This window comes from Delphinus delphis, chromosome 21 (genome assembly GCF_949987515.2).
Source record: "Delphinus delphis chromosome 21, mDelDel1.2, whole genome shotgun sequence".
NCBI lineage: Eukaryota > Metazoa > Chordata > Mammalia > Artiodactyla > Delphinidae > Delphinus > Delphinus delphis.
In genome coordinates, this window is record NC_082703.1 from 13335036 (window position 1) to 13353657 (window position 18622).

Below are 18622 nucleotides of genomic sequence, written 5' to 3' on the forward strand. Positions count from 1 at the left end.
CAAATCAAAGAAAACTCTTTGATATAAATTTAATATTTATTTTCATCTGCAAAATTTTTTGTTTTGAAAATATTTTATTTCCTCTTTATATTTTTTAGAATTCTCTTCCTTTATTAAGATCCATCTTCTTACCAGCACTTTCCACCCCCAAATAAACTAACTATTTAAATCCTTCAAATTCTAACATTCATAGGAGATAAATACTGGTTCTACATACCAAATTAAATTTGGGACTCAGAAAGAATGATCAGTTCTATTCCCTGTCAACATACTCAGGCTAATCAGTAAGTTTCTCTCAACATAAACTAGACTCATGTTGATTTTTTTTTTGATGCTCAGTGGTATCTTTTCACTGAATGAGTAGTGACATTCACTGAGGGAAGTAGGCTTCTTTCATCTTAATTAATATCCTTTGGAAAAACCTCTGAGAACCTCATAATATAATGCCTAGCCTAATGTGACCCTACTTATAAAACTCTTCTGAAATGGAGATTTAAGAGCAGGTATTCTGGTATATAATGAACAGAGATCCAAGCAAGCTGGAGAAAAGTTCTGAAGTAATGGTTGTGTGGTCTTAGCTTGGCCTGGTTAGCCATAAATTAAGATGATTAAGTGATCTTCTAGTGCCTAGAGCTACACTGTCCAATATAGTAGCCACTATCCATATGTAAGTATTGAGTCTTTGAAATGTGGCTAGTGAGACTGATGATCTGAATTATTAATTATATTTTATTTTAATTAATTTAAATATTAAGTTGATACATGATACACTGGTACATGATTCAGTTATTGGAAGATGTTTAATATGTTTTGAACACCTTAGATATGTGAATCTACTGTTTCAACTGTAAATTTTATTAAATCTAAATACAGATCAAGTATTACTGATGAAAAGTTTGCTTGAATTGAGATGTGCTTTAAGTAGAAGATATACGCTAGATTTCAGAAACCAGTTGAAAAAAATATAAAATTTTTCATTAATAATGTTTTTTAATGTTATATACCATTTTTAAAGGTTATTTCCCATTTACAGTCATTACAAAATATTGGCTCTATTCCCCAGGTTGTACAATACATCCTGAAGCCTATCTTATACCCAACAGTTTGCACCTCCCACTGCCCTAACGCTATATTGCCCCTCCCCTACCTGCCCACTGGTAACCACTATTACGTTCTCTATATCTGTGAGTCTGCCTCTTTTTTTGATATATTCACTAGTTTGTTGTATTTTTTATATTTCCATATATAAGTGATACAGTATTTGTCTTTCTCTGACTTATTTCACTTAGCATAATAATGTTCTATACTCATATGTTGAAATAATATTCTGTATATGCTGCTTTAAGTAATATATTATTAAATTAATATCACCTGTTACTTTTTAATGTGGCTATTAGAAAAATTTAAATTACATTCATGTCTGGCATTATATACCTACCAAACAGCACTACTCTAGAGCAGAGTGAACTACTGACATTTTGGACCAGATAATTATTTACTGCAGGTGTAGGGTGATGGCTCCACCATGGTGCCCTGGAGACTCTGCAAGTATCCTCACATGCTAAGCAAAGACTTGAATCACAGTTCATCTGTGTCTTGGTGCAAATGCCTTGTGACCTCTGGAAATGAAGGATGAGAGACTTGCAAGGAGCTACTGTGAGGCCACCTTCCACTCACCACTCTACCTTCCCTCATCACTTCCCACTTCTGATGAGGTAGGGTAGGGGGCTTTCTTCATCTCCCCTTCTATTGGCTCTTCAGCAACAGAGGATCCCACAACTTGTGCTGCAGTCATTCAGCCCTTCTCCTCTCAGTGTCATCCTTTTTGCTGTCTAGTACAAGGACCACAAGGAGCTGGCACTTGTGGCATCGTTTCTAGTCAAATTAGTCAGGCCCTGGCTTTGGCCTTGGCTTGTCTTGCAACGTGAACTTGCAACAGTAGGGAGTAGCCCTGGGCATTGAAAGATGATAACAGCACCCCTGACCTCTACCCAATTGATGTAAACAGCCCTCCCCCACTGTGACAACCAAAAATGTCTCTAGATATTGCTAAATATCTCCTCAATGGGCAAAACTGCTCCTGGCTAAAACCACACCTACTCCCCGCACTCACACTCACACACACACACACACACACACACGAACTTTTGTGAGGTGGAATACATGAAGGTCTATGCTTCTCCCCTCTCAACACTTTAACATATTGGGTTACCGCATTAGATTTCATTTGAAGGAAGATTTCTGTGGTTTAATAACATGATAGGAAATAAACAAATAGTAAATCAATAAAATAGTAACTAGTGTTTTTAAAAACAGTAAATAATAGTAAAAGGTAAATAATAAAAATGATTTCTAAGGATTCTTTTAATTTTAAGATGCTGTGACTTATGAATATATCTTTGAGTACTGACTTTATCAATTAGAGGGCTTTTTTTTTTTAATTACAAGGGAGAAAAAACTACTTTAACTGGCTTAAACAACACGAAAATTTATTGAATAGAGGCATCTCATCAAAAGCAAAGGCAGAAACATGTCCCCAAATTTATCCTGCTGCTGCCTATCCCTGTCTCCCAGCTTTATTGCCATCACCCTCAGCTACAGACAATACATATACTTGTACTATCTGAACCTTAATTCCAAACTCTCATTAAAGAGAATTTGCTCCAGCTTGCCTCAAATCTGGTTCTGGACTTCAAAAGCTTGGCCAGAGAAGCTGGAAGAGGCAATAAAAACAATGGTGATGGGGAAAGAGGCGTTAGTTCTAGAGTACATGGGCGGACCTCAATGGGCATCTACAGCAATAACAGATCTTAAATTTAAAGTATTATGTAGATATGGCTATACATGGTAAATGAATCGTTACAAAAATGTCTCTATTTTACATATTTCTACAGTGTTTTAATGTTTATTACAAATATATATTATTTTTATAATGAGAGAGATATTTCTCCTCAGACAAAAATGATCTTTACACATGCTGTTTAAGTATGTTCGCCAAAACAATACTTCTCTTAAAGCTTCTCTTTAAAGTAATTAATTTGTAACCAATGGAGAAATAAGAATTGGGCAGTTCTTATCAAGCAAACAACATTAAATATGGTATAGCATTAAATAAACAATTCCAATATAAAATAAATACATTAATTTAGAATCTGTGATAATGCTGAGACTGTAGAAATAAGTCTAAAGTAAAATAGTCAAGAAGTAATTTTCTATTGTGTAAAAGTCCAGGTTTTTAACCATACTTTTTTTAGTCTTTGCCTGTCATACAAAAGTCACCAAAAATTCAGAATTCTGTCAACAACTGGGACTAGCATACTTGTGATACATAATTTTACCTCAAGGAACTATCTGTCTTTATGTGCCTTTGAACTTAGGAAAAAAATGTATTCTTATTTTTTCCTGGTGAGGGACACGGAAAAAAGTTACAAATGGGTTTCCATCTAATGAGGCACATAAAGGCAGATAGTTCATTGAGCTAAAATAAGTTCAAAAAAATCAAATTCTCTCCTAAGTCTGCTGCACTTACTAATGGCAAAACACCACAGTTAACAGTTGGTCCTCTGGAACCAGACTGAATGGGTTAGAATCCCAGTTCCGCCACCTCCTAGTTCTGGGACCCCAGGAAGCGACATCACCTCTCTGTACTTCCATTTCCGCACCAGTAAATCAGAAGATAATAACAGTACCTACTCATGGGATTATTAGGAGGACAAAACAAATAAATATTTAAGGAGCTCTTAGAACAGTGGCTAACATATAGTACACATGTGCATGTAAGAATTTTTTTAAAGACATTAGAAAATATTTAATTACTTACTCAAAAAAGCTAATCCGAGTAAATAAAATTTTACTGAATTTACATAAGACTAGTTCTTTATGATCAAACTTTGGCATGAAATGTTATAATAATAAAAGAATCCTCCAATTAAATTTTGCTCCCATTATCAAGATTTCCTATAAACAGAGAAGACCAAGAATTTTTGAAAAGGTCCGTTACATATGGAGTAACTTAGGTATAGATTATTCTGTATGTGTATATAGCAGATTCTTATATCCAATTCAATTATATCCTTTTTTCAATAAGGAGTTAAGGCAGGCCCCAATACATCTGGGAAATCAGCATTATCTGCTTACACAAACCACAATTTATTATAAGATAAAGCAGGCAGTAGAACAAATATAAGAATGATTATAACAAAGCATATCTCCTTTCTACCTGGAAACCCTAGAGAATCAAGTCTAAAAGAAAGCCCTGTCTAGGAGTCAGACAAACCTGGGTTTGAGAATACTGCTCTCTACTTAGCAATTGTCTGGCCTGAGTCAAGTGACTTCACCTCTGTCAATTTCAATTTCCTCTTTCACTACCTTCCTCCAAGGATTGCGGTCATAATTGAGACAATATATATAAACCTAGCTTGGTTCTTAGCACACAATAGGAACTCAATAAACACCCTATCCCTTCAATCAGGACCTTTTCATCTGCCTTTCAAAAATAGAATCCCATGCACAGAGTGCTAAAAAAATACCAGTTGGATTAAAATAAAGGCAAACTGGTAACAGCCCTAGGAACAATGAATTCGTTTGTGCCCAATTATTGTTTTATACTTCCTTGTACTTAGGGGAAGATTACTTTTTCTAATGCTTGACTAGAATCATGTAAATAAAACACTAATAAGTAACGAAGTAGATATTATAGTCTGACCACGTAAGTTTATAACAGGATGACAGAATTTTTACAGTTCTAGGGACAGCAACCACATGCAAAAGGTGCTTCCCAATCTCTCTGAGAGAAGTTTCACCCGCCTTTCTGAGTCCACACCTAAATTGTTAAGAGCTGAGTAAGGCCTCAAGGACTTACTAGCATTTCCAGGCAAATTCCCCCACTATAAAATATTAAGACCAATTCAGTTTTAGTGCTACAGTTTTAGTGATACAAGGTTTAAAGTCACATGTTTGAAAACATTTTTCACAAGAACACAGGGTTGAGCCAGTACCATAATATTCTGATTCTGCTTTGAATTTTAGTTTCTTAAGAAATAATATCACAACTATTATTTTCCTATGTCTCTAAGAACTCAAATGATTGGAACCTCAATATACTGTTGTACTTTCAACCTGAAGGAGGCAAAGAACATAACTGTTAAGTTTTCATTCTTTGGGAAATATATCAAATAATTTTTTTAATGTAGCTTGTTTTCGATAAATTATCCTATGAGTGATATTCTTAATGACAGTATTCAATCACGTTTCTCACATCCCACCTGAGCTCCTTTCCGCCACAGTGAGGAGGAAAAGAATGCCTTTTTCTTTTAACAGAGTTCCTCCTTTGCTCTTTCCCTTCTCTCATTCCTAGAGGGCTGCAATTTTCAGAAACAGCAATTATGATGCCCTCTAGCAACTTGAAGAACTATTTACTCATAATTAATTTGCCTTTAAAAACTTATCATTGTTCACATCTCTTTGCATTTGTCAAGCTTTCATACGCTTTTTACTTAGTCACAGCAAATCACTACTCCTGCTATTGAAGTATTTGTGGGGAAAATGTTTATGTTACGATAATTTTCCATTATCCTACCTGCAATGTCTCTGCTAAGTTAAAAGGTATAAACTGCCATTTTTTAAAAAGTTTCATGTCTTATCAAATCATAATTCAAGTTTACAAAGTAACAATGAATATGAAACAAAGGACATAAACTAATTCACATTGAAGGCAACAAAGAGCCACATATCTGTCATTACGTTTTTACCGGAGTGTCAGAATACAGAAATGATCTCTGAGAACACCTTATGCTGCCACCCAAGGGAAAAGAGAGTGGAAGGAAACAAGCACTTGCTGAGGCTCTACCTGCTTTATTATTTCATTTAACTTTCCATAACAACCTGATGCAGTAGGTCTGATGCCCACCTTATATGTGAGAAATTGAGGCTCAAAGCAAGTAAATTATTTGTGGTAAAGGGGAATTCATACTTAATTCTAAAGCCAAGCATTTAATTTCTACCTTATCATTCTACACAAGTAGAAGCCAAGATCACACCAGAACTGTAACTCAAGCTTTCTTTCCTTCATGTGAATTCTAAAGGGCACATCTATGCATCTGTCCTAAATACCTTCCTCCAGCGACCAATGTCCTCTTCCTAACCCCATCCAACAACCCCCTGTGGGAAAGCAGGCAACCAGACTCTGCAGTAACACCAAGGCAGCCAGGGTTCCATTTTAGGAGACCCACTAGAATACTTCCTTCTCTTGTTCCCTCCATCCTCATACTCAAGTACAAAAGATTCTTTCAAAAGATCAACGCTCAAAATTGTGCCCCCCAAAGGCAAAATGAAATATATGCCCTCTATCTGTAACCATGATTATTTGTACCACAACAAATATAGAAATTTTCAGGCTTGACACAAAATAAACATATATTTGGACACACTGTGGGATTTCTTAATGTCTTATTTGTACTGTCATACCTGAGGGCAGAATATGAAACAACTCACAATAAGGTTACATTCTTAATCCTGGATTCTGTTTACAGATGAAAAGTCTAACACCCACCCCCATCTAAAAAAAGAGAATTAGCAGATTTAAATAACTGAAGAACTAAAACAACAAAAATACATAACATTTTTTTAAAGCCTGAAACTGCAATTATTATACTTAACAACTTTCTAGTTTGGTCAGCTGAAAATGGGGAGTGAGAAGGACTCCATGAGTCTTTATCTCCAATCTGGGCCTGCCTCTGAAATCTCAGTTACCAGGGAACTGTACAAAGCAAGGACACAGTTTTAATATACATGCGTTTCAGATAACATGATAACCATGTAAAGAGAACCCACTGGTTACATGAGCCATTTGCCTCAAATACCACTTTCATACAACACCAAACTTAAGCCATGCATCTCACTGAAATCCATAGACTGTTTTGGACAATCATGTTTAATCTAAAAGTAGTGCAAACATATAATTAATTAATTTAACAGACAGTCTTGAGCAGTAAGCAAAGCATTACATCACTTTTTAAGATGTATGAGGTGTTTTTTTGGTTGTTCTTTTGTTCTTGTTACTTGACCTTTTTCCCCCTAATTTAAGCATCTTTGATATATTTCTTAAGTGCTTAGGAGAATAAAGACATTCATTCTGGGAATTTTAATAAAATACAATGAACAAATATCAAACTCTCTATATAAACATATCAATATATATTTAACACCATTAACCAGAATGCCTACTAAAGTAAGCCCAAATATATCAGGTAAATGCATAAACACTCTAACCAGGGATTATTTCAGAAGGGAAAAACTGCTATCATTTTTGGCTCTTCTCCTTTTTAAGGATACAAGTATGGAATTTTGCCATTTTTTTTTTTTTAGTTTTTATGAAAATGCTACATTGAGACTTGTTTAAAAGATCCCAATTCAGTTTTTATTTGGAAAAGTAATGTTAAAAATGCCAAAGGGAGGGCTTCCCTGGTGGCGCAGTGGTTGAGAGTCCGCCTGCCGATGCAGGGGACACAGGTTCGTGCCCCGGTCTGGGAAGATCCCACATGCTGCGGAGCGGCTGGGCCCGTGAGCCATGGCCGCTGAGCCTGTGCGTCCAGAGCTTGTGGGTCCGGAGCCTGTGGTCTGTAACGGGAGAGGCCACAACAGTGAGAGGCCCGCGTACCGCAAAAGAAAAAAAAAAAATGCCAAAGGGAAGTATTCTTGCAGAAAAAGGGAAGAGAGAGAAAAATGAAACAAAAGCAAGTGAAACAAATTCTCAAGACTTCACTGAATTTTCAATGAATTTTTACAAAGAGTAAGGAAGGTGTGGGAAATGACTTTTCTTAACCTAGCTCATTTATGGATGGCATATGGATAGATAATGTGACAGACTAAATCAAGAGCCCTAATAGAGTACTCCAGCAGCTACATTTCTTTGATTCTTATTAAGAAGCTCTAGCTTTCCAGTAGTTTATCCTAAAGTAATCAGGGTTTACATATGTAATTAATGAAAATGATAGTCTCTATAGTACTGTTTATAAAATAGTGAAAAATCAGAAATATTCTAAATGGCCTAATATAGGTGAATGATTTTAAAAGTGGTTATTTCTATATAATTCTTGACTGCCTTTAAAAATGAGATTAGAGGGCTTCCCTGGTGGCGCAGTGGTTGAGAGTCTGCCTGCCGATGCAGGGGACACGGGTTCGTGCCCCGGTCCAGGAAGATCCCACATGCCGCGGAGCGTCTAGGCCCGTGAGCCATGGCCGCTGAGCCTGCGCGTCCAGAGCCTGTGCTGCGCAATGGGAGAGGCCACAACAGTGAGAGGCCCGCATACCGCAAAAAAAAAAAAAAAAAGAGATTAGACAAAAATATTCACTGATAATGAAATATGGTCATAACACAAAGTGAAAAAATAAGAAAACAGCATGCGTGGAATGATCTCATTTTTATGTAGAAAGGACTATGGACACAGGTACACTGACTATAACAGCCCTATCCAATAGAACTTTCTACAATGATGGCAATTTCAATATCTACACACTCTGATAAGGTAACCAATAGCCAGATATGGTAATTAAGCACTTGAAATGTGGCTAGTACAACTGAGGAATTAAATTTTCAATTTTTTACATTTTAACCGATTTTCATTTATTGGCTACATAAATCTAAATGGACAGAAAATGAGGTGTGACAATTATTATCAGTGTACTCGCTAATTTTTTTTAAATGAACATCTATTACTTTTAATATTACTGTTAAGACAAAACCCAGAAAGCTGTTAATCTTCAATGTATTATATTTGAAAAGACAAGAATGTACCAGAAGTAGTCCCACCCTTCTCTCCCCCCACCCTCAATCCTATGCCACTCCCAAGTTCCAGGACTTTTCATCAAAGGACCATGGAAATGATCAGGTAATTTAGTAAAGGAGAAAGATTTATATGATCTAAAGAGAAACACGAGTGTGTAGATAAGGTAATTTAAAATAGAGTTTGAATAAGGAAAGTAAATATATCTTTCTAGATAAAAGATACATAAAATAGAGTTGCCTGGAAATTATGAAAGAGATACTACTTTAGGAGTGAGTTATAATAATAAAAACAGTTTAAGCTTTAGTAAATAGATTATCTTAAGATTTTGTTTTTGTTTTTGTTTTTAAAGCAAGGTAAAATTACCACTTTAAATTTGTTAAATATTAGATGATCTAAAAAGCTGAACTAAGAATAAAGAAGGATTTGTTTGGCACATTTAAAGAATGAAATTAGTTTTTTATTCTTAAAATACACTCAAATAAATCTCACTAAGCAGAGAGAACTTTCTGTTCTTAGTCAAGAAAACATTTCTTATTATAACAACTTTATATCAGCTCTACAGACTGTGGCAAAGTAACAGCTTTCTCCTTTCTTCACTAGTAAAATGGTAGGTAATTTGAATCATCTGCTTCATGCATAGGTTATAAATATTAGTGAAATTGTTTGGTTAGGTACTTTGGGCTGCCTCAAGGGAAAACACTGTATTATGTATCATGTAACCAAAGCAATTTTTGGTAAATGTACCAACATCACCTTTTTCTTTCTTCTCCCTCCCTGTCTCAACTCTTCAGTTCATGACAGGAGAACTCATGGGTTTAATCTACAAGTAACAACAAAAAGTGTATGACTGCCCATTCCTTATAGAAAATCCATAACCAGAAGTCAATGCATGCTCAGAACCAATATTCAACAACCCATCCTTAATGAAGAATGACGATTTGACAAATGGTAGATTATCTACACATAATTTATATCTGACTATACGTTTTATATTTGTATATAAATAGAGGATTATCTGACATGCTGCAAATTCACATAACTTTAAAATAAAAGAATCTCAAAATACCACCTAATCAAGAAGTAGAGGGCTTCCCTGGTGGCGCAGTGGTTGAGAGTCCGCCTGCCGATGCAGGGGACACGGGTTCGTGCCCCGGTCTGGGAAGATCCCACATGCCGCGGAGCGGCTAGGCCCGTGAGCCATGGCCGCTGAGCCTACGCGTCCAGAGCCTGTGCTCCGCAACGGGAGAGGCCACAACAGTGAGAGGCCCGCCTACCGCAAAAAAAAAAAAAAAAAAAAAAAGGAGTAGAAAATTACTCAACTTCCTTATCCACGTTAACACAAAGTAATGCAAAAAAGCCAGAGAGAACCTAGTCATCTTCCTGTGAATTGCTCTGTCATTCCACACACATTTCTTGAGTATACAATTAGATACCAGCTATAGGCAACAAGAATACAAGAATAAATGAGACAATTATTGTTAGTTCCTTACCACAGAAGACTAACAATAGGATCAGCCAAGAAGAACCAAGTACAATCTCAGCAGAATACCAAAGGTGCACATAACAAGACACTAACTGATTGGAAGCATGCTCAAAGTGACGCCTTACCTGATTCAGTTTAAGAGACTGTCACTTGACCCTACAGCTGCATTGGAAAGCAAATATATTTTGATTACAACAATTTTAGTTTAATTCATCACTATGCACATACCACTTGTATATGCTAATTATTAAGTAGGAAAGCACTTTGAACTGTGTTTATGACCCTGATTCACTTGGGGATCAGCTCCAAGATATTTTTCTCTGTGATGGTAACCAAACAAGTCATTCTTCGTAACCATTTCTTTATTGTTTACTTAGGAATTCAATTCATAAATAGAGTGTAGTCAGTCAGGGTAGTCTAGGTTATGGCCAGTAACAATGTTCTCCATAATCTCAAAGGCTTATTAGTAAAATAAGTTCATTCCTTGCTTCTGCTACAAGTTGGAAAGTGATAGCAGGGGAGTTCCCTCACTCATAGACCCAGGCTGAAGAGGACTCTATGTGAAAATGTGATCCCTAAATAACATAGGTAGGAAAAAATAAAATATGGTAAATGGTACTCTGGTCCTTAAAACTTGTGCTCCAAAGTTTATATTTGGCTCCCAACTCACATTTTGTAGGAAAAAAAAAAAAGGAAAGGAAATATACTATTGAGTGGACAGATAGCTACTCTACTCCGAGATGCCAATGAGAACTAGAGGTTAAGACTACACCAGAACTATAAAGACTGTCTTTGAACTACTTAAACTGCTTATAATTCCTGTCTCAATATTGCGGGAATATGAAAAACTATGACCAAAGCCAGTGACATGAAGAAACAGCTCAAAGAACATCTGTGTGTGTCTTTTGATCTCAGAAGAGCCAAGGGATAGCACAAACCAAAAAAAAAAAAAGTTTAAGTATTACAAATTAATGTCTTCCTTCACAGAAAGATTTCATGCAACAAGTTATTAAAAATAACCTATTTCCCTAGATTCTAGAAATATATTCCAAATAGTAGGGGCAAACAATGTTATCACAGAAATAACCATGCATATTTTGGATAATTATTTTTTAATTAAACAAGATCCACCTGACTTTTAAATCTTAAAAATGAGCCACATAATACATTCAATTTTTCATTATGGGGTAGCCAATTCTTTCATTTTAATTTTTAAAAGTGTATCCTAAGTTATCATAAGGCACTTCAAGCAGAGACCCTTAAACCAAAACCTGCTTTCCTGAATTTCTGCAATGTATTGATAATTAAAACTATAATCTTATTTCACTATAAACTGTGTTTAACCTAAGAATAATTGTCTATTAGATACCTCACCTTATTATTCCAGTGCTGGGAAGACACCAAATACTTTTTCTATTTTAACTGACAAATTGGACTTCAACCAAAATTGAAAACTTTTGCTTGCCTGAAGACACCATTAAGAAAATGAAAGGCAAGATTGGGAGAAAGGATTCACAATATATAAATCCAACACAGGTCTATATCCATAACACAAAAAAGAATTCTCAAAACTTGGGAATAATAAGGAAAAAAAGTCAAAAGATCTGAACAGAGACCTCACAAAAGAATACACATAAATGATCAATATGTACATAAAAATATGCTCAACACGTTCAGCCATCAGGGAAATGCAGCTTCTTGTAAAATTCAACACACACTTATCATTCCACCCAGCAATCCCACTCCTAGGCATGTTACTAATAAGTCTTATATCTTACTTGTTTTATCCTTCTGTGGAAACATCATTAATCATCCACTCAAATTTATTTCCTCTTCTTACTACTTAAAAAAATCCAATTTTATTTGGGAAGCAAGGTGCCCAGATGTAGGGGATAAATCATGACTGGTACTAATTCTGATAATCTCATTCCTGTTTGCCAGTGGTTACTGCAGGGGGTGAACATATAACCTACTTCCGAAAAATGGGCTCTTAAGAGGAAGTTTTCTGGGAAAGATTTTTCTTCTTAAAAAAAAACTTAAGTAGAAAAAGCCCTTTTTTTACCTCCTCCTTTCCTGCTTTGGATGTTGATGTGAGAATATGATGCTTGGAGCTAGAAACCAAGAGGGAAAAGCTAACATGTTTGCCTATTTAGAGATTGTTGAAACTCCTGAGTCAATCCTAAAACCTCGTGCAGACTTTCTATCATGTGAGTCAATAAGATTTTATTGTTTAAGCGATTATTGTTGAGGTATTCTGTTATTTGCAACTAAAAGCATCCCAGATAATACACATCCTACTCCATTTCAAGAAAAAGGGCAAAAGACATGAAGAGGCATTTTACCAAAGAGGAGATACAGATGGCAATAAGCAAGTGAAACATCACTAGCCATTAGGGAAGTGTAAATTAAAACGCTGTTGAGCTATTAGGACAGCTAAAATAAAAGATAGTGACAATACCAAATCCTGGCAAGGGTGCAGAGAAACTAGATCTCTCATACATTGCTGTTAGGAATGAAAAATCATGGAACACACTGGAAAATACTATGACAGTTTCTTTAAAAAGCTAAACATATACTTACTGTATTACCAGCAATCACACTCCAGAGCATTTATCTAGAGAAAAGAAAACTCATCTCCACATAAAAACCTGTAAACAAATGTTCACAGGAGCTTTATTTGTAATAGCCAAAAAGTAGAAACAACCAAAATGTTCCTCAATTGGTGAATGGCTAAACTATGGTACATCAACACCATGGCATAATAATCAGCAATTTAAAAAAAAATCTGGAAGGTCAAGTGAAAAAAAAAAAAAAAAGCCAATCTCAAAAAATTATATACTGTATGATTCTATTTATATAAAATTCTCAAAATGGTAAAATTATACACATGAGAACATATTAGTGGTTGCCAGGGGTTAAGGATGTGGGATGGGGAGTAGGTCATTATAAAAGTAGGCTATAAATAAGTAGAATGAGGGGGATCTTTGGGGAGTCTGATAACATGTTCTGTATCTTGACTGCAGTAGTAGTTACATGAATCTCAACGTGTGATTAATGGCATAGAACTATACACACTGTACCAACACTAGTGTCCTATTTCTGATACTGTATTATGATTCCATAAGATGTAACCACTGGGGAAAACTGGGTGAAGGATAGATACATGGATCTTCTTGTACTATTTTTGCAACTTCCTATGAATCTATATTTCAAAATAAATATTAAAAATACATAATAGGGCTTCCCTGCTGGCGCAGTGGTTGAGAGTCCGCCTGCCGATGCAGGGGACACGGGTTCGTGCCCCGGTCCGGGAAGATCCCACATGCCGCGGAGCGGCTGGGCCCGTGAGCCATGGCTGCTGAGCCTGCGCGTCCGGAGCCTGTGCTCCGCAACGGGAGAGGCCACAACAGTGAGAGGCCCGCGTACCGCAAAAAAACAAAAACAAAAACAAAACATAATAAATGCCTCTTATTATGTAAAGAGTTAAATATAATAAAGCAATATGATATTTTAAGATCTGTGGTTTACTGGGAAACACAGCAATCTAGCAAGGGCAACACAACAATCTAGCCAAGACAACATACAGGAGGCTTTCTTAGTTTTATTGACCCATTATGCAAAGATTTATAGATTCAGTTGTATAAGAAATAGATGAGAAATGTATTTTCTATTTAATTTAATAAATATTTTATAATTCTGTGAATATTCTGTATTATTTAGACCTTAGACTCTATAGTATACAATTGATGGTTTCCTAGACCATCCTAGCCTGGTTTCCTAGACCATCCTAGCCAATGTCAACTCATAAGAGGTTACGAGCTAAAAGCTTAACTTCAACTCCCACCCAAATATCAAACACATTTATGCCCTTATAATGAGTCCCACACAATCTTATTGATCATCATCAACAAAATGGTGACCAATTCTACTATGATCAGTGGAACTGAAGATAAAGCGTGATGTGCTAACTTATGACGTGTAAAGCCTTTTGAATCCACAACTGGATGAAACAAATCTACATCTCCAAAGCACACAACATCAGCAAAGACATGCTCCTTTGCAATTTTTAACGGATAAAGTAAGACATCAGTAGTTTTCAGTGGGAAAAAAAAGGGTTTGATCACTTCAAGAGGAGAATCTATAATATCAGAATCACAATCATCAATAAAAATATTCAAAAAACTTAAATTTTAATTAAATTTTAATTAATTTTAATTACTTAAAAGTTCTTTGGGCAATAAAGAATGCCTATGCTTGCCTGTGGGAGATTTAGGAAAACAAAGTATATAGTTTAGATACAAGTATCACTGCACTCAGAATTAGAAAGGTCTCATTCAATTCTGCCCGTGCAAGAAAATGACCCAAAAGGAATATTTATAATATAGCTTTATATTAAGAGTTTGGTTTTATATTCTAATGTTTATAGAAGTATATATTTATATTTTTAGTTATGGAATGAATTTTAGTATTTTTATGGTAGGAAATGGGTTGTCTGAAACTGAACCTCAATTTTAACTGACACTCAAAAAACCAATAAATGAACTTAGATAAAAGGAGCATTTTCATTATATACTTTTGGGAAGTGGATTTAGGAGGAGGAGAGGAATATTAATTTCAATAAGGTATTAAAAGCACTGATAGAATGAAAAATTCAGAGAGGTACAGGAAGGAAAATAGAACACTGAAGCCTAAAAGGGATAATATTCCAAGAAGGTAAAAACTGTATAAAATTCTATAGCTAATGACAGAAAAATCCAATGGATATGACAAAGTGAAGCAAGAAAGGATGAAAGTAGGGAAGTTGAAGGTCTAGAAGATTAGGTAAGAATACATGTCAAGTTCAATAATTGTTATCACTTAGTAACTTATCACAAGTAACTTAAGATGTTTAGTGGTCAGAGAATATGTGGTAAGTTCAAGCTTTTTGGGTTACTTTTATGAAATGACTTAGTCTAGGACATGGCTGTTTCAGTGAGAGACATAGGAGGAAATGGGTAAATCAAGTGAAAATGGAAGATGTCAAAGATCAAAAAGGATAAGGTGTCCAAAGGGTCACATCAATGGATGGTGAAGTGACAAAGGATAATGAGAGAGAATGGGATAAAGAAGTTTTGTCAGGCAATGCAATAATTTGAGGAACACTAAAAAATATATTTGAGGCTGGAAGAGATGGCTATGAAGAGGGAGAAAATCTTAATAATGGCACCGCCTCTGTACCTTTAAAAATGACATATGTATTTGAGTTTTATCATAAAAATATCTGACTAAACAAATGGATGCCATTCAGGAAGACAACAATTATGTAAATCAACCTGCCACAGGCTAAACGAACATCCACCACCTCAAGTTTCAAGAAGGAGATGATACACTCAGGAGAAATTATGCTTGTTCTCTAGAAGCTTGTTTTAGATTCAAAATGAAAGAGTTTATAAAATATAGCAAAATCTAAAAATATATATACTTAGATACATATAAAATAGAAAGACATGCTGATTGAATACAATTTCATATAATCACAATACTTAAAATCGTTGAAAATTTCAATTTTGTTTGAAATTGCTTTTTCTCTAGACTATGGCACATGTTGAAAATATTAAGCCTTGAACTACTGTATTCAAACCACTCAGAGCTTTTCCAGTGCTAATAAAATAGCTGGTGTTCAATTTTAGTAACGTAAAGAAAAAGGTTTTGCCTTAGTACTACATGACTTTCCTTGAATCAACCTAAAACCTCCAAATATGTCATCCAGTTCAGTTAGAACTTGTACTTTATAATGGTTCTCATTGATGCTAGGATGGAAAACTTGCAGTCTTTTAAAGAGACTGTAAATTAACTAAAGTTGATAACAGTAATCCATCAAAATTTAGTTCCACACCAGTGGACATTTGCCTCACATTTGGAGAGTTAATGTTGCGAAACTTGTTCCTAACCAACTTTAGATTTCCATCTCTCTACTTCCCCTTGGTGGAAAAGAATTGTTTCTAAGAATAAGTAATAAAGCCTTCTTTATTTATTCTCTGGGAACACTATTTCCACTGCAATAAAAAACAAGGAAAAAGTTACCCTTCTTCCTTGTGTAAACCTTCATTTAAAATGTTACACCTGTCAGGCTGATAGTACAATTTAGATATCAACAAATAATACTTACCAATACATACATCGATCTTTCCTTTAATAGCAGCTTCATGCAGAGGGGTATAGTTCCAGTTATCCCTGGCATTTGGATCAGCTCCTTGGCACAGTAACAGACTCACAACCTCAGCATGGCCAAAAGAACAGGCATTATGAAGCGGGATGAGACCGCCATCATCACGAGCATGGACATTAGCACCCATCTGCAGTAAGTGTTCTACGACATCCTTCCTTCCAAAACCTAAAACGGAAGAGGGAAAATATTTTATACTGTACGTCAATTTTGTAAAAAGAACCACTAGAATTCCTTTAACAATACCAACAAATGCGAACAACTGAAGTACTGTGTTCTATAGCAAAAAGGTAAAAAAAAAAAAAAAGTTGCCATTCAAATGGATTCTCTCATCTCACAGAACTTAGAACTAAGAAAGCTCTTCCCTTAATTTGCTCAGTTCCTTCAAAAAACATTTCTTCAACATCTATTATGTGCTGGGCAACTGTGCTAGAAATGTAAAATGAATGAGGCAAGATTCCTGTCCAAGGCATTCACTTTCCCCTCATGCTTCACAAGACAAAATCATATGTATAAAATCCATCTCTACATTTTAATAAAGGTTATTTAAATACCAATGACAACCAAATCTAAGCCAAATCATAACACTCAACATTACACTAGGGCAACTGGAGAAGAACATATGGAAACCAGAAATATGCAGTGATAGTTTGGTTACAAGATATTTGAAAAGGAAGAAATAAAGATAATGCCATAACATCTATCTTGGGACTGGTAGCCAAACTAAATGAATGGGTGGTTAGGTGAAACAATTCAAGCTTGGATTTACTGAGTTGGAGGAAATTTTATGACGAACAAGTGAGAATGCAGGCATTTGGAAATACAGAGCCAGAACACTGGTGAAAAGTATCACAATTTTCAGACAGAAAAATGGCGGGGGGTTGTCGGAAGAGCTAGAAAAAAATCTAAAGCACTGTAAGGACTAGGCAAGCACTGAGAAAGGTAAGGAAAACCAAGAAAACACACCATTATGGAAGTCAAAGGGCAACAACACTATGCAAAGTCCAACATGATGAGCATTTAGTGAGGTCAATGGAGAATGGAAAAGAACAGTTATTTTGACAATTTGAAAGTCATTATAGTACTGTGATGAAGTTACAAGCTACATTGCAATGGGTTAAAAAAAAAAGGAAACTGCAAATATTAGTATTTTTATCTTTACAGCTTAATACTTTCATTTATGATCCTTTCTTTCCTACTTTAAATTTAACTAGAACTTAACTGGCTAGGTATCACTACCTCCATGCTATTACTTACCATGCAATGTTATTAGAAAATGACATCTTAAATAAAACTGAAAAGCAATAAGGGTCCTATCTTCCTTTATTTTATGCATATATAAACTAAATAAATGAGAACTATGTGGAAAATAGAAGGAAAAAGAAAAAGGTTTCTTTCAATGTTATGTCCTCCACACTATCTTTAGAAATCCACTCATTCCAGGAAAGCAGGCTCTAAAAAAAGTCTTCAAAGTAAAAGATATGTTTCCACAGATATTTATCAGAATTAGGTTTCCACAGAAAATATCCTTCAAATTAAGTTGAAAATTTTGGGTGAAAAGAAGTCAATTTCATATTAGTAACTGGAACACCAAAAGTATAGGGTACATGCTAATGGAACTATCACCATCCTGCTGTTTCTTTATTATATGCCGAACTTTACAGATATTACATTCTGTTTAATTCTCTGACTTCAATGTGCCTCCTGCCTCTACTGTCACAGCCCTACTGTCCCACTGGGCCAGAGGTGCTTTCTTTACCCATGAAGATTTAGTGATTTTCCTGCTTTACAGATCTGAGTAAAGCCTGAGTGCAAACACACCCTCATCAGTGCATTAACAGTGTTTGAGAACTAATTTCCTTTCTTCACTAATAAATAAAGATAAAATAAGATACTTCTTAACGTATCAATTGGTACTTTAAAAAATATACGTTATAACTTTGAAGCAAAATAGCAAAGAGTGTGTTTACTTTTTACTAAAACTTTTAGATCTAAAATATAAAATAAAGCAAAACAAAACAAAAATGCTTGGTATCAGCAAGGAAGTGGTGAAATGGAACTGTGCTCACATACTGAAAATGTGAATAAAAACTGGTATGACATTTTAGAAAAAATGTAGCATTATCATGAATAGGCTTAAATACTCTC

At 35.3% G+C, this 18622-nt stretch overlaps 1 protein-coding gene across 1 annotated transcript in view; it reads right to left on the bottom strand.

Moving 5' to 3' along the window:
• The window catches only part of TNKS (tankyrase), a 176230-nt gene that overhangs the window by 135190 nt on the left and 22418 nt on the right, over positions 1–18622 (bottom strand). The window contains exon 2 of the mRNA XM_060001288.1: positions 16418–16642. Coding sequence (XP_059857271.1) covers positions 16418–16642 — 225 coding nt within the window. The remainder of the gene's footprint in view (positions 1–16417; positions 16643–18622) is intronic.